The sequence below is a fragment of the Arvicola amphibius genome, chromosome 12 (assembly GCF_903992535.2).
Source record: "Arvicola amphibius chromosome 12, mArvAmp1.2, whole genome shotgun sequence".
NCBI classification, from domain to species: Eukaryota; Metazoa; Chordata; class Mammalia; order Rodentia; family Cricetidae; genus Arvicola; species Arvicola amphibius.
Window position 1 is genome coordinate 134,122,747 of NC_052058.2, and position 21,339 is coordinate 134,144,085.

The following is a 21,339-nucleotide window of genomic DNA, read 5'->3' on the forward strand; positions in this document are numbered from 1 at the left end:
AACTGCTATCCAATTAAAGGTGTTTTTATTTGTCTTTTATCTTTTAGATTTGCTAAAAAAGAATAGATGCTTAGCCAACTTGTTCACTTATGCTACTTAGGCATGTGAGCGCGCAGAAGCTAAATGCGCAAGTATAATGAGCTTAAATTACCCAATTCAACAGTTCTTCGCTATTAGCAGACAAAAGAATGCAAATGTGTGTCTCTCTTCTGCTGAGCCACATGCTTAGGTTTCTCTGGTTTGTGTAGGGCAGAAGTGAGCTAGCCACTGAGGGCTACTGCCTCTCCTGTCAGTGTGGAAATTAGTCCTGGTTTATAGACAAGGCTTCCTAGACTGTAAGGAAGTTACTTAGGGATAACGACATGACTTCCATCCGCAGTGCCCCAATGTAAACTATTTGAAAAAGAGAAATTATTTTTGTTCATTTTCTTCTTAGAACGGCACATTAAGTATTAGCTTAAATTATGAGGATAAAAACTGGAGACCTGCACACTTACAACTAGAAGCTACTTCTGTGAGGGAACAGGCTGTGCATCTCATGCTGTGAGCTTTTAGTGAATCCTAAACATGGATTCCTGACCCTACTCTTGCATCCGAGATACCCCAGGCAGAGTGACTGCACAATTTCAGTAAGCCTGGTAGATATGAACATCAAGATTCATCAAGTCCTAACCCGGGTGTGTCAAGTTCAGATTTGCTAAGTAATCATGCTGACATGCTGGTTAATCTTGACTTTCACTGTGGTCTGAATGATTATGTCTCCTCCCATTCATGTGCAGAAAGCTAATTCCCGGTGTGTCAGGGTAGTGTTGGGAGGGTCTTCGGGAGGTGATTATGTCATGAGGATGGAGCTTTGAGGAGTAGGATTAGTGCCCTTAATAAAAAGCTCAAAGGAAAGCTCTTATCCTTTCTGCCCTATGAGGACATAGCAAGAAAACAAGAGACACAAATTTTAAGAGACTAAAACACTACTTAAAAGAGGCTTTGTATGTGACCTTCATCTGTCTTAGATCGTCACTAGTCACACTGTTGATTAACAATATTTATACTTTTAATGTTTATGAGAGCCCTGTTACGATGAGTTGTTTAATCTCTACAAATTTGTGTATTTAGTAGAAGTTTTTTTTTTTTAATTTTACCTGTTCTTTTTAAGTTTATGGCATGTGGTCAAACAGGATACAAGGAGTGAGTTCAATCCTTTTTTATTCATAAATGTTTGCTTTGTGTCCCTGGATGCGGGCTATTTTGAAAGCCTTCCATGTGCTCTTGTAGTCTGTGTGCTCTTTGGTGTTTTGATTTGGATATTCTGTAGATATCAGCTACATCCCTTTGAGCTGTGATGCCAATCAATTCTCAAGCTTCTTTGTTTATTGTTTGACCAGACAGCCTTCCTAATAGAGAAAGTGGAGTATTATTGGATTGATATTAATCTGTGACTTTTGATATTTTTTTTTAAGGAAGTTGCGTCACTTGGGTTTGGTGCATATATCTTTAGAGTAGTAATATCTTCTGTATTAAGGTATTAACTGTACCTTAATTGGAATGAAGTATCCTACTTTGTCTCTTCTGTTTAGTTTTAATTTGAAGTCTATTTTGCCAGCTATTAGAAGATCAATATCTGCTTGCTTCCTGGTTCCATTTGATTTAAGTATTTTATTTATTCTTTTACTCCAAGGCAATGACTATCATTAAGACTAAGATGTGTTTCTTCAAGGCAGTAGATGGATTTTGCTTCCTGATCCATTCAGCCCTTCTATGTCTTTGGAGAATTGAGCCCATTGATATTTAAAGTTATTAAAGATTTTTGTATGCATTAATTGAGGTCATCTTGTTGGTGATTTTGGTGTAATTATGGTTTTTTATTTCCTTCCACAATCTCTCTGATATACTCATTCCTCTCTTCATCCTGAAATAATATTCCCTGAATTTTCCTTAGGTTTGGTTTGTTGGGTACTTTTTTAGGTTGTTTATGCCATGGAAATATTTTCTTTCCTTTTCAATCATGGCAGATAGTTTTGCTGCATATATTATTTTAGGTTGACTGTCATTGTCTTTTAGAACTTAGAATATATTGCTCCAGTACCTTCTTGCTTTCCAAAGCTTCACCAGAGAAACAGAACTAATTATGATGGATTTTCCTTTATGTGACTAGGTTGCCTTTGTTTCTCTTGCAGATTTCAATGCATGTTGCTATATCTTTGTGTTTTAACTATGATATTTTGTGGAACTTTTCAGGTTTTGTCTATTTAGTGTTCTATGTGCTTCTTATATTTATATGGGTGTGTCTTTTCTTACTTTGGATAATATGTCTTCTCTTTTCTCATTGAAGATCTGGTGTATGCCATTGACTTGAGATTTTACCCCCCTCATCTATGCCTATAAATCAAAGAGTTGGTTTTTTTTTCAAGATAGTCCACATTTTTGTATGTAAAAATTATTATGTTCTTTTCAAATTTGGTCTAGAACCTCCATTTTATCCTTGAGATCTGATATTCTGCTTTATATATTATACTCATAGCTTCTTCTCTTACCCCATCTCCATTTCTTTCTTCAATAGCTGACCCACAGAAGCACTCTCTGTCAGGAGCCCCCACAGCCAGCACACTTGCCTAGCATCCAGAGAGGGCAATAGCAATCCAAGAATGAGGCATTCACCCAATAAAGATAGAACCACGTATTAATACCAAAAAATACCTCTAACATCATTGTTCCAGATGCCTAGCTTCCATGTTGACAGAGGATTCTGTCCCGCCTGGTACCGCAGCCTTTCAGTGCCAAAGAAACACCACAGAGACTTACATTAATTATAAACTGGTTGGCCTATTAGCTCAGGCTAATTATTGATTAACTTTTACATCTTATATTAACCTATAATTCTTGTCTGTGTTAGCCACATGGCTCGGTACCTTTTATCAGTGAGGCATTCTTATCTTGTGTCCTCTGCATCTGTGTGACAACTGCATACTGAGCCTTTCCTCTGCCCAGAATTCTTTTATTTTGGTCACCCTACATATACTTCCTGCCTGGCTACTAGCCAGTCAACATTTTATTAAACCAATACAAGTAAAAAAATCTTTACAGGGTACAAGACCATTGTCCCACAGCACTCCCAGAGAAAAAATAAAAACATAAGCACTTAAACCAATAATATCTCCACCAGAAATCAGTAACCCTGACACAGTAGGCCCTGAGAAACACAATATAGCTGAAGCACAAGACAAGGACTTAAAATATATCAATTATTAATATAGTCAAGGGTTTTTAAGGAGGATATGAATAAGTCTCCTAATGGACTTAATGGACACACAAAGAGTTGAATGTCCATGTAAACAATTAAAGATATGAATAGAATCACTAATGAAAAATCCAAACAGAAATAAAACTAGAAATTAAAAATTGAGGATATAAAATATAAAACCTCAGAAGTAAGAATCAAAAATAGAGTACAAGACAGGGAAGAGAGAGTCTTGGGTGTTGAATACAAGATAGAAGAAATTGAAAGGTCAATGAAAAAGTTAAATATATAAAACACCCAGGCACAAAACATCCAATAAATCTGGGATACTATGACAAGACCAAACCTTCAAATGACAGAGATCTAGGAAAGAGGTAAGACTCAGGTCAAAGGCACAGAAAATATTTTCAACAAAATCATAAGAAAAAATCTTACCAATCTAAAGAAGAGGTGTTTATTAAGGTATGAGAAGCATGCAGAATGCCAAATACCAGAAATGAAACAAGACAAAAAATGAAATTCCACATAATGCATCATTATCCAAACACTCAATGTACAGAAGAGAGAAGGGATATTAAAACCTATAAGGGAAAAAGACCAAATTGCATCTAAAGGCAGATCCATTAGAATAACAATTGACTTCTAAGTGGAACTCTGAAAACCAGAAGGGCCTATCCGGATGTTCTACTAACTCCAAAATACTATAGATGACAGTCTAGACTACTATACCCAACAAAGCTATCAATCACAATTGACAAAGAAGGAAAAAAAAATCCATTATAAAAACCAAATTTAAGCAATTTCTATTTGTCAACAAATCTCTATAAAAGGAAAACTTCAGTCTGGAGATAATTAACTACATCCAAGAAGACACAAGGAACAAATTATTAAAGATCAGTTCATCAAAATGTGAGAAAATGCACACCATAACAAAAATTAACAGAAATCAATAAACATTGCTTGTTGATAGCTATCAATATTAATGGTCTGAATTATCCAAGAAGAAGCATATGCTAACATATTGGAAAATAAGGCTGGATCCATCTTTCTGCTGCATCTAAGAAACTCACTTTAAAACCAAGGATAGGTATCTCTCAATGTAAAAGGTTGGGGGAAAGCAGATACATAAAGCAAACAGATATAGCCATTTTATAATATTACAAAAAGTACTTTAAGCAAAAAGTAATCAGAAGAAGTAGGACACTACATATGCATCAATGGAAAAATACATCAAGAGGATATTGTAATTCTAAACATTCATCAATCAAACACAAGGGCACCCAAGTTCATAAAAGAAACACTATTACATCTAAAATCACAAATTGAATATCATGCAGTGATCATGGTGATTGGTGGCTTTTAATACTTAATTCTCCCCAATACACAGATTATCTAGACAAAAACTAAATAGAGAAATTATGAAATCCAATTGCACCTAGAACACATCTACAAAACATTTCACCCACAACACAAAAGAACACAGTTTCTTCTCAACATATCTTAGAACATTCTCCAAAATTAACAACATATTTGGACACAAGACAAGTCTCAAAAGATATAAAAAATTGAAATAACACCTTATATTCTGTCTGATCACTACGGGTTAAAACTGGAAATCAGTAACAAAAACAAAAAAAATAGTTTTTAAGAAAACTTAAAAACTAATGGATATTGAAAACTTGCTTCTGAATGAATAGTGACATTAGAAAGAAATCAAGAAGGAAACTTAAAAAATTTAGAATTGAACGGAAATGAAAATACAATATATCTAAACTTATGGGACACAATGAAAGCAGTTCTAAGAGGAAAGTTCATCGCACTAAGTGTCTGCATAAAAATTTGGAGATATCTCATATTAGTAACTTAGCACACATGACAGATCTAGACTTGTTAGAAGAAAAACTGCTCAAAAGGAGTAGACAGCAAGAAATGATCAAACTCAAGATTGAAATCCATGAAATAAAAACAAATAACAAAAAGACAAGAACCAATGAAAAAATGTGTTGATTCTTTGAGAAAATCAACAAGACTAACAATCCCAAATTGACAAAAATATGGAGAGAGAAGATCCAAATTAATAAAGTAAGAGATGAAAAGGGTAACAATACAAAAGAAATGGAGGAAAATCCAAGATTCATAAAGATACCACCAAACTGGAAAACCTAAAAGCAATGGGTGAATTTATATATATATATATATATATATATATATATATATATATATATATGTGTGTGTGTGTGTGTGTGTGTGTGTGTGTGTGTGTGTATGTGTGTGTGACCTATTGAAATTAAATCAAGATCAAATAAATAATTTAAACAGACACAAAAACCCCAATGAAATAGAATAACCAATTAAAGGTTTCCCAATCAAAAAACATGTCCAGGGCCAGATGAATTTAGTACCAAATTCAACATGCCCTTCAAAAATGGATTAATGTCAATACTCCTCAAATATCCTACAAATTGAAATTGAAGGTACACTGTCTGATTCTTTTATGAGGACACTCTATCTCTGATACCAAAACAACACAGAGACCAAACAGACAACAACAAATTTATAGCCCAATATGCCAATAGACCATAGATGTAAAAAAAATTCTGAATAAAATACTGGCAAACTGAATCTGAGAACACATCCAAAAGATTATCTACCACAGTCAAGTTGGCCTCATTCCAAACATGCAGTGATAATGGTTCAAAACACATAAACTAATATGCATAACTCACCATATAAGCAGACTGCATGACAAAAATCATATGATCATCTCATTAGATGCAGAAAAAGGCCTTTGACAAAATCCAACACCTCTTCATGATAACAGTCTTGGAGAAACTCAGAATACACAGGACATATCTCTATGGATTAAAGGTAATATACAGCAAGCCCACACCAATATCAATCTAAATAAAAGAAGTAAAAAAGTATTAACACTTAAGTCAGGAACAAGACAAGGTTGTCCACTTTTTCCATACCTGTTCAATGTAGTATTTAAAAAGCCTTAGATAAAGCAATAAGAAGACTGGAGGAAATCAAAGGTATTTAACTAGGAAATAAAGTAATCAAAGCATCTTTATTTTACGATGATATGATTTTATACACAAAACAACCTAAAAACTCCACAGGAAACTTCTATAGCTAACAAAAGATTTTAGAAAAGTATCATGGTTGCAAAACTAACACACAAAAAATAATCAGTAGCCTTTCTATCTACAAATGACCAACAGGCCGAGAAAGAAGTCAAGGAAGCAGTACCTTTCACAGCAATCACAAAATATAAAATGTCTTGTGGTAACTCTAACCAGGCAAGTAGAAGACATGTGTAATAATAAAAAAAAAAAAACCCTCAGGACACAGAAGGAAGAAATGGAAGATGACACCAGAAGATAGAAAAATTCGCCCAGTCATCAGCCAATAGGATTAATATTGTGCAAATGACCATCATACCAAAATCAATCTATAGATTCAATGCAGTCTCCATCAATATCTCAACACAGTTCTTCACAGAAATTGAAAAAGTACGATTTTCAGCTGCATATGGAAACACACAAAGACGAACAAACAAACCAGTGGATAACAGGATACGTCAAACAATCCGGAATAATAAAAGAATTTCTGGAATTTTCAGCATCTCAGATTTCAAGTTGTAGTACAGAGCTGTAGTATTGAAAATATGGTACTGGCATAAAACATACAAGCTGATCAATGAAATTAAATGAAGACACAGAAATAAGCTCACAAACCTATGGACACCTGACTTTTGACAAAGAAATTAAAAATACACGCTGGAGAAAAAGCCATCTTTAGCAAATGGTGCTGGTCAAACTGGACGTCTACATGTAGAAGACTACAAATAAATCCATATTATGATCGTGCCCAAAACTCAACTCCAAATAGATCAATAGACCTCAACATAAGAGAGATTGGGCAATTGGCTTGAAGCTGTTGATGTGGGAGAGGATTTTTCTGAATAGCACATTGATAGCACAAACATTAAGACCAACAGATAGTAAAAGGAACTCCATGGAGCTGGCAATCTGTATGATAAAAGATCCCATCATTCAGACAATGTGATTGCCTACAGAACTGGAAAAGTTTTTTTACAAATGACACATCTGATAGTATATTAAAGAAAAAAAAGCACAAAAAAAGAACATCAAGAAAACAAGCAACAATTTAAAATGGTATACATCATTAAACAGAGTTCTCCAACACTGAAATAGATATGTCTGAGAAACGCTTAGAGAAATGTTCAACACCCTCAGCCATCATGGAAATACTAAATAAAAGTAGTTTCAGATTTCATGTTGTACCTGTCAGGATGGCCAAGATCAATAAAACATATGGCATTCTCGTGAGAACGTGAAGAAAGAAGAGCACTCAGCCATTACTGGTGGGGATGGAGACATGAGCAGTCTTTAAACAAACCAGTGCAGAGGTTCCTCAGGAAAGTGGATATAGATCTACCTTGAAGTGGTTCCTCACGAAAGTGGCTATAGCTTTACCTCAAGATTAACTCTACCACTCTTGTCCATATACCCAGAGGACCCTACATCCTACTCCAGAGATCTATGCTCATTCAACTCCATTGTTGCTGTATTCATAATAGAAACTGGAAACAGTCTAGACTTCTCTCATGCTTCATGGGTAATGAAAATGTAGTACATTTACACAGTGGAATATTATTCAGTTCTTAAGAAAAATAAATTACACTATTTTCAGGTAAATGGATGGAGCTAGACTAAATCATCCTGAGCGAGGTAACCCAGATACACACACACACACACACACACACACAAACAGACACACACACACAAACAGGCACGCACGCATGCGTGCACATGTGTGTGCACAGTTAACGTTTTCTCTTATATGTGAATGTTAGCTTTTAGGCCTTCAATGTGTGTATTATATTCTTTAATTACTATAGAAATTAGGTACCTAGTAAGAAAATAGAGGAGAGATGGGACCTACCAAGGGAGGGAATATAGACTATATTGTTACGGAAAGATAACAGGGAAACTAGAATAGGAGGGTTAAGTGCAGAGGGCATGGAGAAACTAACATTGAAAGATACTTTATTACTATAGAAGCTTCTTTAAATGTATGAATATATGAAAGGAATCAAAATGGAGTCTCCAAATATTAGAGTAGATGATGAAGCCCCATAAGACATTTTATGTTACCAAGTAAAACGTCCAGGAATGGGTTACATTTTGTTCAGTCATTAGCCTGAAAACCACCTAAACATCACAAGATACTGCCGAGGCTAATGGCTACCCTTTATAACCTATTGGTAAGTCCTTATTCTTAAAGCAACACTCACATAAACCATGGTACATGGAGAAGCCAAGCGAGTACCTAACTGGAAACCACTACAAACCAGCATTGATGATACCAGAAAGTACTCTGCGTACTACCAGAGGATAAAATAATCATTAAAATCTCCCTGCCAGCCGGGCAGTGGTGGTGCACACCTTTAATCCAAGGCAAAGGCAGGAGGATGTTTGTGAGTTCAAGGCCAGCCTGGTCTACAGAGTGAGTTCCAGGACAGGCTCCAAAGTGACACAGAGAAACCCTGTCTCGAAAAACAAAAAAACAAAAAACAAGAAAGGAAGGAAGGAAGGAAGGAAGGAAGGAAGGAAGGAAGGAAGGAAGGAAGGAAGGAAGGAAGGAAGGAAGGATCTCCCTGCTGCAAACCCTGTGACCTACAACAGCTCCTCAACTGTAAGATATATCATGCAGTAATGGAACAAATGTCCCGGGAGCATCCAACCACTTTCTAACTGGATTCAAGACCCATTCCACAAGAACGAACCTGACACTCCTAAAGTGGTCCATAGCCAGAGGCTAGAGAGGCCTGGGGGAAAGCCTGTTATCACTGTTCTGCTAAAGGAACATTAAATAAAATGCATCCCTAGGACCTAGCCCTCTACCCATAGATCAGTGTCTCCCTCATCTCTCATCAGAGAAGCTGCTTCTCTCAGTAAAAGGGATCTGACACAGAGACCCATACCTGGGAAATGGGCAGAGAGTTAGAGATTCAAAGCACCTAGTCTTAACTAGGATGTCTTCATCAAAGACCGCCCCTCAAGGCTTAGAGATCTATGTGGAAGAGGCAGAAAACTTATAAGACCCAGAAAGGTCAGACGACTCCAAGGAAGCAATGTTGTCTAGATTTTAAAAAGGATTGATGCACATATGACGTCACAGGGGGTTTGGCAGTGCAGAGTTAAGTCAGGTGGGGTCCTAGTGCTGAGAGGGGTAAGTGGGCACAAGCTCCATCACCACCCAAGAAGCGATCTCCAGCTGATACCTGCTCACATGTGAAAAATTAGTTTTCTCCATTGGAATCTCACTGGGTTTGTTAACCACACTTTGGAGCAGGGTCCATGCCCAGGGATAGCTGGCCAACATAAAACAAACTCAGTGGTAATTTTTTTTGTTTGTTTTTTTCGAGACAGGGCTTCCCTGTAGTTTCTAGAGCCTGTCCTGGAACTAGCTCTTGTAGACCAGGCTGGCCTCGAACTCAGAGATCCGCCTGCCTCTGCCTCCCGAGTGCTGGGATTAAAGGCGTGAGCCACCACCGTCCGGCTCAGTGGTATTTTTTTTAGTGACTTTTCGTCTCATTTGCTCTGTTTGGCCATGTTTTGTTCCATTGGTCTTCCTTATTTTGATTTCCATTTTTCCTCGTTTTTTTTTGTATTTTTGTGGGGGCTTTTGTGTATTGCTTTTTGTTTTGCTTTGCTTTTGTTTGTTTTAAAGAATGGAGAAGAACATAAAGTTAAGCATGTAGGAAGGTTGGGAGACTCTAGAAGGAAGTAGGGAAGGGTAAGAAATGGTCAAAATATATCTTATGAAAATGGTTTTTTCCTAAAACATGCTTAAAATAAAAAGAAACCGTGCTCAGTGGAATTAAGGGTGCAGATATCAGCCCACTTTTCCACAGCTACTTGGTGTTTACAAAGAAGCATAAAATCCAAACTAAAGAAAAGAAAAAGGTGCTGGTGAAACCGGATGACTCCATATTGAAGGCTAGGCCTATATTTTTTTCACCCCGCATAAAACTCAGCTCTAAATGAACCAAGGACCTCAACATGATACCTGCTGCACTGTTATGTTAGAGGAGAATGTTGAGAATACACTTCAACTCCTAGGCAGGGAAGGCTTTCTGAATAGAACTCTAATAGCTCAGAACTAAGACTGATAATCAACAAATGGAATCTCATAGAACAAAATATATTCAATACAGCAATGGACACCATCATTTAAATGAAACGGAAATGTACAAAGTAAGGGGGGGAAAACGCTTACCAGCTATAGATCTGATAATGGGCTTAAGTCTAAAATATAGAACAAAAACAATAAAAACCTCAAACACCAAAAAAAAAAAAACCCACAATCAATCCAGTTATAAATGAGCCATGGAACTAAACAGAGCAATTTCCAAAGAAGAAAGACAAATGGTAGAGAAATATGTTTTAAATGCTCAGTTTCCTTAGTTATTAGGGACATGCACATTCAACTATTTTGAGCTTTCATCTTACCCCAGTTAAAATGGGTAAGGAAAAATGACAACAAGCCCTGACATGGACATGGGGAACATTGAAGAGTTCCTCACTGCTAGTGGAAAGTCAATCTGGTAGTGCCACTATGGAAATCAACATAGAGTTTGCTCAAACAGCTTGAGATAGATGTCACCCGATCCAGCTGTACCCCTCTTTCATATATAACCAAAGGCCTCTACCCTACTACAGAGATCTCTGCTCACCCATATTCACTGCTGCTCATTCACACCAACAAGGGAACGGACACAGCCTAGATATCCATCACATAGTAAATGGATAATGAACATCTGGTACATATTCACAACAGAATATTGTCTGGAAAAAGTCAGTCCTGAAATTTCCAGGTAGTGAAGTAACACGGAATCCAAAAGACAAACTACAGTCTTGATTGCCTACATTTGAGTAGGTCACATCTTTGCTTTAAACCTTTCTCCAGGTCAACCTGGCTTAGGTGGACAAGTTCAATGGCTTAGAGTGTCCCCAAGGCTCTACTGTCTTGCCCCGCCTTCTTCATTATATTCCTAGCTTCTTTTGGGCATCTCTGGATTGCTCCTGCTTCCGGACCTATCGCCTGCAGCTTCCTTTATCTCAAGGGACACAGAACCACTCCTGAACATCCCTTAGATACCCTGAATGAAGCCTCGAGTCAATCGCATTCTGTCACGTGCCTCTTCCTTCTTCTCCTCAGCTGCCTTCACAGCTCTTCCTGCCCTTTCTCCGTCTGCAGGCCTTTCCTGCCATCACGTTTGCTTTCCTCAGAGCATGAAATACTTGGGTTTGCTTTCCATCCTATATGCCCCAATTCTCTTTTGTTGCTTATATGGCAAACTCTCACCAACCTCACAGATTAAAATAACACCTGTGCAGCCCAAGTGTTCTCTAACCAAAAGCCCACAGGACTTGGTAGATTTTTCTGTCCTCTCTGTCTCACAAGGCCTGAATCGAGGTGCTGGGAAGGGCTGCGTTTTTCTCTGGACATTCTGAGCAGGCATCAGGTTTTTAAGTGGGGAAGCATTCAGTTCCATGCTGCTGTGGGTAAAGGTCCTCGTCTCCTTTTCAACTACCCCCTGAGAGGCTCATTCCCTCCCTCTTGGTGCTGTGGTCACTTCTGCCAGCTTCAGAGCCAATTGGCCAGCTGAGTCCTTTCTGCATTTGCAAATCTACTCCTGGGTCCTGTCTTTGATGGGACCCATGCTCGGCCACAGTGATAATCTGAGATCATCATGGCCCTCATTTTATCTGCAGAGCAGCTTTGGCGGTGGAAGTAACAAGTTGGCGGCCTGGCATTTGGGCAGAGCTGCTGTCTCCCCAAGCAGCTGGTCGCCCTGGACAGTGCAGCCAGTACACAGGGAAGATTTGGAGTAGTAATAATTGATTGTTGTGCTGACAGCTGAGTGTCACCATGTGAGTCAGGCAGCTCTCTAAATCTCAATGTTTGTCCTGTCATCAGCCCATCCCACAGATGAAGGAACTACAGTACAGACTAGGTGACCTGTCAAGGTCACGGATCTGCTGGGATGGCAGGCACTTGTCTCAGAGCTGACTTGATTCTTTGGTCCATGGGAAGAGAATACATAATATGTAAGAATTGGCTTAATGAGTGGCATAATTGGAGCATCCGGTCTTTTTGTGATAGCAAGGGTCTGACCCACATGGCGCAGGTGTATCCTCCATGCTTTCTAAGCCCTGGAGGTTGATTCTCAACATCTTCCCCAAGTCATCAGCATCTTCACGTTTCCCCCAGTGGAAACCACTCTGTGCTTACCCACTTTCCTTCCCTTTCCCTACAGATGCTTATCCTAATTCTGAAGTCGTCTACGTTTGGACCAATGGTTCCACCAAGTCTGTGGTGGTGGCAGAAGATGGCTCCAGACTCAACCAGTACCACCTCATGGGGCAGACAGTAGGCACTGAGAACATCAGCACCAGCACAGGTAAGAGATGCGTAACTTATTGTCTGGGGCTAAAGGGCATCCAACCTTCCATGGCTCCGTGTCCTACTCTGAAGGACTACAGACCCCATATAAGTACTCTGGCTCCTGGAGGACCTCTCGTAGCCTGGCAAAGCAGCACCAGCTGTAGTGACCTGGGAACGGAGTGGCCACTGATCTGTGGTGCATGTGGCATCTGCAGTGGCCATGTGGGTCCTGTCTGGAGGCCTGGTGATCTGATTGTATAATGTCTCTTCCCACTCCTGAGAAACAAGGTGGTCTCTGACAAGAAGGGGATGACTCCTGCTGCCTGTTCCCCTGATTCCTTCTCTGAACATCTCAGAGGTTTCCCTGTGGTTGAATCTGGGAAACCAAACTAGCAGAAGACAAGGAGTGGGGCTGAGGAGGTACCAACAAGGCGGCAGGTGCTGTCAATCATACACAAAGCAATTGTCTCTGTAGGGCAGTCCAGCTTGGACAGAGGAATACCATGCACATGGCCTGCATGACCTTGAAGTTCTATAGCCATACCTCTCCTGGCTGAGGGCAGGCATGACTTAAACTATCACCAGTGGTGGTATTGGCAAACAGGGTTGCAGCCTGTTTCCTCGTGTAACAGAAGAGGAAAGTCTGAAGGGATGAGCCGAGCCATGACTGTGAAACGTGGTCTGAGCTTCAGAGAAGCCTTTGGCTCGCTTCCTGTTTGTTCACAGTCAAGCAGCTAGCAGGATACACGCAAGGCATGAGGGGCAAGCTCTTTTTAATATTGCGTGCACCTGCCAGGGCACCGTCCTACCGACCAACAGTCCATTTCCAGTGCACTGGGCATCCCCGAGTGATAAAGAGAGCCTGAGAGGGGAGTACCATGCCACAGGTAAAGAAAGCAGAATTTCACATCTGGTTTTATGGAAAGGAAAGATATATGGCAGAATTTTGGGGTGCAGACACAGGGCACTGCCTTCGGGAATAGCTTCGTACATTTCCTCAGCATTTCAAAAGAGACGCTGTGTTTCAGCCGGCATTCTACAAAGTCATCAATTTAAAAGCATTGCCCGGTTTTGTTACTAATCTAAAGTAAACCAGCAAGAAGAAGTGAGAGGATAGTAATTTCGTATCCTACTGTATTTTGAATGGCATTTCTTGTCTTCCAGTGCTATAGAGAAACAAAATTTGACCCTTTCAAAGGCACTAGACCTTGTAATTAGACATTTATCTATCTTTATCACTATCTCTGTTTCTCACTTCCATTTAGAAGCCTGCTTGACCTCTCAGTTGCTCTCAGCTGCGTAAGATTATTGGAAAAGTGCCCATCCCCATCATGTGTAGGCTTTACTAAGAATGCTGGCTTCTTTTCTGTAAGAAGGCATTTTTCCCCTCTCTCTGATCTATGACATCATAAGCACATGTGTTGGGGCATCTGTAGCACCCTTGTTAAGCTATGGGTTTTGGTTTTAGAAATATCCAACATGCCAATGCTGTCTACGCAGTCAGAAGACCTCCACCCCCTCGTAGGCAAGCCCACAGCTGGAGTGCATCAGGAACCTCTCCAAGATAATGCTTCCATGATCATAGGAATCTGGCAGTCTGGTACCCAAGCCCCAAGACCTGCTTTGTACTACCCACTGATGAACAATCCAGATGGTCTAACAATCTACACTTTCCAAGTATCCTTCCCATATCTAGGGAGACACACAGCATCTTTCCCATTGCTAGGGAGACACACCCTTGTCCAGACAGCCTCTCTTCCCATAGACCCATGGCCCACCCACCTCAGCTCCTTACCAGTTAACCATCAGGACGGCATCGTTCTCGACAAAAAATGGAAGATCCCCACTTGCTTCCCACACAGCCAGGCAAATCCACAGCAGGCAATGGGACATTGCCCAGGATGTCTGGTTTATAAAAACAGAGGACGCAGGTCTCTCTGCTTTGTGGCAGAAAAATGTACTTCCTAGATCTGTGACCTTCCGTGATTGTTCCTCCCTCTCTATCTGGGCTGAGAAAGCAGCAGGCCTTGGCAGAGAGTAGCTGTCCTGCCTCCCTTGGAACTCCCCAGCATGGCTCTGGATGGCTGAATTCTATCCTCAAGGCTAAATCCTCAGGTCCTGATTGCTATGAAGCGGTGAGGGGGGCAGGGAACATGACACAGATTGATGGAGGATTAGTGAAACACACAAATCTGATTTTCTCCGAAAAAGCATGCACCAGCAAGGTCCCTTTAGGGTTCACAAGATTTGCTTATGAAATGACCTTTAAGAAAGCCAGGCAGCCAGTCCCACAAAAACCCAAAGCTAAACAATCACAGCATATATGCAGAAGACCTAGCACAGACCCATGCTGGATCCATGGTTGCCGATTTAGTCTCTGTGAGCCCCTGTGAGCCCCACTTAGTTGATTCAACCAGTTTTGATATGAGGGTTTGTGCCTAGTCGTATTGCATCTTGCTATGCCATGTTCCACTGATATCCCTGGGAGGCCTGGTCTTTTCTGAAAGAAAATGGAGGAGCAGTGGATCTGAGGGGAAGAGGGGAGGTATGTGTAGGAAGAGTGGGAGGGATGAAGGGAGGAGACGTGGTGGTTCAGATGTATTGTATTACAGAATGGATGGATAGATAGATAGATAGATAGATAGATAGATAGATAGATAGATAGATAGATAGATAACAAATAAAAGCCAGGCAGATTGCAGGGTGCCCAGTCCCAAATGATACATCTCCAAAGCAACCCCCTCCCTCAGGGGAAATCACGGAAGAGGAAGCAGAAAGATTGTAAGACCCGCAAGTCAAGGACACATACTCTGATGTGCAAGTGTGTTCTATAGATGATGGGGATGTTGCACTGACGAACTCTCCACACTATTGATTGCCTGAATAAGATCAGCATATGATGATAGCACCAATTGGCATAACAACGTGGGCAGGAAAATTCCCATCCCGAGATGAAGAGCTCCAGGTGGTCAAAGGGTGCTGAGAGAGGGAGGGTCAGTTCCTCCAGAGGGGAGGTCCTAGATGGGTTGTCCAATCCCATTGCTCAGTCCTGGACACACACTCACACACACACACAAACATACAAGCACACACATCTATCTATCTATCTATCTATCTATCTATCTATCTATCTATCTATCTATCTATCATCTATCATTTATCTATCTATGACAATGCTAAACAGGCACAATAAGTTGTACATATGTATTTGCATATACATTTATGTTCATACTGTAACAAAAGTAACTAAAGATGATATCACGAATTCAGGATGAGGACGTGGGAGGATGGGGCTAGAAATGAGGCAATGCTCTTATATGAAGTCCTCAAAGACATTATTACACAAACAACAAAAGTGGAATTTACAAAAGCCCTGACATCCCCTACTACCAGCTGCCCTGCTACCTAGACAAATAACCCAATTAAGCACTGGCTTGATTGAAGGCAGATGAAGGGAGCATTGTGGACGCCTCTGGGGAGGGCAGTAACCCTGGCCCAGGGGGAGGACTGATCTGCATGGTCTCCATGTGTGTCTGCAGGTGAATACACAATCATGACTGCCCATTTCCACTTGAAGAGGAAGATCGGGTACTTTGTCATCCAAACCTACCTTCCCTGCATCATGACGGTCATCTTATCCCAGGTGTCCTTTTGGCTAAATCGAGAGTCTGTCCCAGCTAGGACGGTTTTTGGTGAGTACCCACAAATCAGGCCTTGACGTTGGTCTGAACAGAAACTGACGCTGCAGCTACATTTGGACTACGTGTTAAAGGGATGGTCCTTCCTAGGTAGCATCGTAGGAAAGGAATCAGGACATGGTAATGGGCTCAACAGGGCTGACAGGTTTACTCAGGAAAACCTGAGAAAGGCTCACCCCATGCACATAGTGAGAGCGCCTCTCATATGGACTGGGGAGGTGTTTTATTGGGTTAGGTGGAGGAAGCAAGGGCTATGTGGTATGGCAGCTAGCTAAGCTCTCCTTTGGCAACATAGTTTTATGTTACTTAGGTTGTGTGTCAAGAGCTTAGGGTGTGCTGCACAGCACGCTGTTGTTCTCAGCTCTCCACAACATCTGTTTGTCAGGGCACTGTGTGCTTGTTCCGCAAGCCAGGTGTTCAGGTTTAAGATGCTGGTGCGATGGTACCATTTCCTATCTTGGTACTATGCAGGGGAGCTTGGGTTTATAGATGATGGAGCTAGTGTAAGTCAGATCATTAGAGCTATGGCCCCGAAGAGGACTGTGGGACTCTAGTCTCTTTGCTTCTTGGCCACCAAGAAGTGAGACACTGGACCAGTCTGTGCTCCTGCCATTGACTCCTCTTATCCCTCAGCCTCCAAATCAGCAGAACCAACTGACCATGACCTAAAACCCCCCAAATGCAAACCAAAGCAAATGTTTCTTCTTTTTAAGTTAATTATCTCAGGTATTTTGTAAGAGTAATGGGAAGCTAACTATTATCATGACCATATCTCTATCATCCCTGTCCACTGTGACCTGGGAAGCAAATTGAGCAATTAGTTTAAATTTTAACACGAAGAATAGTTTAGGGAATGATATTTGTTCTGCTTGATAATTATTTCCATTTTAGAAGAACCTTCAAAGATGTGAAATTATAAGCACGCCCTCCCCTTCCTTGTTCCTACCTCTCTTCCACCATGAGGATCAAATCCAGATCCTCATGAATGGTAGGGAAGTAGGTTTCTACCCCAACTACACTCCTAGGCTGGGCACAGTGGTATTTGCCCAAGCAGGTGATTCATTTGCATATTTTCACATGGTTCCTTTTAAAATGTGCACCCCACTGTAAGATCTTCCACAAAAAAGACAGTCATTCCATTGTAGGGACACTAGGACATCCCCCAGAGGGTAGATGGAAACCCACTTCCAGCCATCAGTGTCTGCAGGCACTGTGTTCTCAGACTCAGCCAACCACGGGTGGAAAACATTCAAAATGCCACCACAGCTGTACTAAATGCGTACAAACTGTCTTGCTATTGTTTCTTAAAAATAGAGTACAGCAAGTTTTTGTCTGATGATAACATTAAATAAGATAGTGTGAGGCATCGAGATATAGCTCATTGTACGTCAGAGACTGCCTGAAGGTTCTATGCAGACACTGAGCCATTCTCTATGAGGCTCACGTGTGTATGGGCTTGGGAACCTGACGTGGTCCCCGAACCTGTCCTCAACAGATACCAATGGCAACCAGCGAATGACTTTTCCTGGGAGGCATGAGAAATGTCTGTCTATCCCAGGTGATACACCAGTGACAGACTCAAGAAATGATTCCACCCAAAGCTATCTTGGTGAGCCAGTGAGTTGATCTCATCGGGGTAACTTACAGGTTCATAGCTGCGAGTTTCCGTACAGAAGCAAGCTGATGACATATGAGAGCTGATCCCCTGTCAGCATGCAGCCAGGTCTGTCATGAGCCCCCTCTTCCTGGCAGTTGTTCTCTGCTTATATAACCTGGAGGAAGGGCCTCATAACCTTTAAGATTCCTGAGACTTGTAATCTGAGGCAAATTCCTGAGACTTATGGGCCTCCCGGATATAAATGTTTCAATTCAGAGGAAATAGCTATGGAAGAATGATACTCCTGAAGAACAATCTAGAAAACCGTCATTATGTGTCCCTCAGATATTAGATGCAGCAGGATCTCTCATAGGAGATTCTTTGCCATAGTGGATGGTTGTACTCTCTCACCTTGAAGCTCACTGCACTGGTCAGCTCTCTGTTATTGTAGCATAGTTGCTAATCTTAAAAAATTGCTAATCACTCAAGTAACTCTTTACTAACCTTAAAAGAAGAAAGAGTTCTTTTGGCTCAGAGTTTTAGTGATTTTAGTCCATGGTCATTGTCTCTGTTGATTCTGGTCCTGTGGCAAGGAAACACATCATGGCAAACATCTTCACCTCATGGTGTGTGTGTGTGTGTGTGTGTTGTGGAAACAGAGAGATAGACAAAGATAGAGACAGAGACAGTGAGAGGCAGAGGCAGAGACAATGAAGAGTCAGAGACAGAGTCAAAGGTACAGACATTGTCTTAGGGTTTGGACTGCGGTGTAGAGACATCAGGACCACAGCAGTTCTTCTAGAGGGAACATTTCATTGGATGGCTTACTGACAGTTCACAGGTTCAGTCCATTATCATCATGGTGGGATGAGACGTGGCAGCATACAAGCAGACATGGTGCTGGAGAAGGAACTGAGAGTCCAACATCTTGCAGGCAACAGGAAGTGGTCTGAGGCACTGGGCACGGCTTGTATATAGGAGACCTCAAAACCCACCCCTACAGGGACACACCTACTCCAACAATGCCACACTTACACCTCCTAATAGTGCCACTCCCTATGAGCTCAGGGGGCCAGTTGCATTCAAACTGCAACAGACATAGAGAAGCTGAAAGACAAAGAGACAGAGAGAAACAGAAGCTGGACCCTATTATCCCTTTTTAGGTCGTGACCCGCCCCATGACTGGAAGACTTTATGCTACGCTCTACCACCTGGGGTTAGGGACCTAACCTTTAACACTAGGGGCCTTTGTACTGAGACTTGTCTAAGCCTCCCATTTAAGAAGGCATAGGACAGGCAATTTTGCAGGTTTGCTGTGACAACAGAGGCTCCTACAGTTCCCACACTAGCTCCTACATCTAGAGTTTTGCTTCCACAGTAGGAAGGTGTTTGCATGCACCTTATCCTGATGGTATATGAGAAGACCAAGGGCCCTGCTCATCACTCCACTCCTGGCTGTCACCTGCCTTACCACAGCTTAACTTAGAAAATGTAATCAACATGTAGAGATTGGCTCATGTCCGGGAGGCACTGACTCACTAAGTTGATGAGCTTAATAAACTCTTTAGTGGACATGTCTTACTGAGACCAGGGAAAGTGTGAACAAACCTACTTGTAATAGTCCATTTACTTCCTCTTAGAGATTCCTAGCACATATTCAAACATTAAGCAGCCCAAGAAGAGGTCTGTTTGAGCCTCTGCCCTGAACTGGCTCCTCAGCATAAGCCATTAGCTGAGTTGCTAAGAAAAAATCAAGGTGTCAAATCAGGATGCCTCCCCAGGCATTAATTCATATAGCTTCCATGTCCTGTGCATTGCAGCTCTCCAACTTGCTGGCCCACCATTGGCTCTGTTGAGTTCCTTTGTAGTCATAGTTCCATGTGACATCTGTAGAAAGTTCTAGCACTGGCTGGTTTAGAAACATAGCTCTGTTGTCTCTGGGTTCAGGATGTTAGGACCCCAAGGTCAAGATGCTGGCAGGGTTGGTTCATACTGAGACTTGAAGGAGTCTCTTTTAGTTGATTTTTTTTCTCTTTGTGGGCCCACCACCCAACTCTCGAATAAATACATGGAGACTTAATCTTAGTTAGGAATGCCTGCCCTTCGCTTGACTTGTTTCTAGCCAGCTTTGCTTAACTTAAAGTAAGGGAGCAATTAGTAAAGTAATGTTTTCACTGCAGAAAATGCGATACACACGGGTGCATTCAGGGGGAAAGGAGTCAGCTGAGGCTAAGGAAAGAGGTCTTGTGTTCTGTCGTGTTCAGGGAGGGAGTTCCAGGAAAAACCACTGGTCTCTGTTCCCATGTTGTCTTCTGCCCTCTCCCCATGTCCCACTCTGAGCAGGAGTGACCACAGTGCTGACCATGACGACACTCAGCATCAGTGCCCGGAACTCGCTGCCCAAGGTGGCCTATGCCACAGCCATGGACTGGTTCATTGCTGTCTGCTATGCATTTGTCTTCTCTGCTCTGATTGAATTTGCCACAGTCAACTACTTTACCAAGAGAGGATGGGCCTGGGATGGCAAGAAGGCCCTGGAAGCAGCCAAAATCAAGGTAACAAATGCCTTATAAACCTTCCTTTTTTCGGGTTCCATTGATAAAGGAAGTGGGCCTAATTTGGGGTCCAAATGACCAACAAGGGATTTCCTTTCCCAGCTCTCCCTGCAGAATGATCTTTCCACTCAGCTTCAAGGCTTTTACAGGTTCTTACAGATGGTCTAATTTATTTGCAATCAATTTCATTCAAGCCAAATGTCTGGTGTTCAGTGAATGACTCCAACTTACTTCTTATATTCAAACTGCTTATTTTTGTACAAACAGTCCTGTCTCTCTAGGGATGACGTGTCAGGGTGTGAGTCTCAGGTCATATGGTCTTTAGTCACTGGGCTGTGTACTACATCCTCTGTGAGGCAGCCATCCCATCTTGGAAAGGAGGGAGAGCTTAATCAAAGTTGTCCATCAGCCAAAAGACCCAGCGCTTCAAGGAAATGGCCCACTCAGGCAGGCAGTGGTGTGAAGTGTCCCACAGTCAAACGGTCTTCACACATGACTTTGCCCAAATCCAAAGAACAGTTGAGAAGGAAAAGTAGCATAAGGTCCCCAGCTGGATTGCTTCCTGTGTGTGGCAGGGGTGGGGGTGAGAAAACGTATGTGCACAGAAAATCAAACCACCAATGATAACCTGCTAACCAGACCATGCACACATCTGATATCAAAGCAAGTTCTTTGTACTGAGAGAAGGGTGGGGAGGGGAGGGGGAGACAGTTTCTTCATGGGAATTTTGAAAGGAAATCTTAACCTTTCTTCTGGGAAATGATCCTGAAA

The 21,339-nt window shown here is 41.5% G+C and overlaps 1 protein-coding gene across 1 annotated transcript in view; it reads left to right on the forward strand.

Annotated features, from left to right (window-relative positions):
- Window positions 1-21,339, forward strand: part of Gabra5 (gamma-aminobutyric acid type A receptor subunit alpha5) — an 86,546-nt gene that overhangs the window by 54,432 nt on the left and 10,775 nt on the right. The window contains exons 6-8 of the mRNA XM_038313770.1: window positions 12,591-12,734; window positions 16,258-16,410; window positions 20,357-20,568. Coding sequence (XP_038169698.1) covers window positions 12,591-12,734; window positions 16,258-16,410; window positions 20,357-20,568 — 509 coding nt within the window. The remainder of the gene's footprint in view (window positions 1-12,590; window positions 12,735-16,257; window positions 16,411-20,356; window positions 20,569-21,339) is intronic.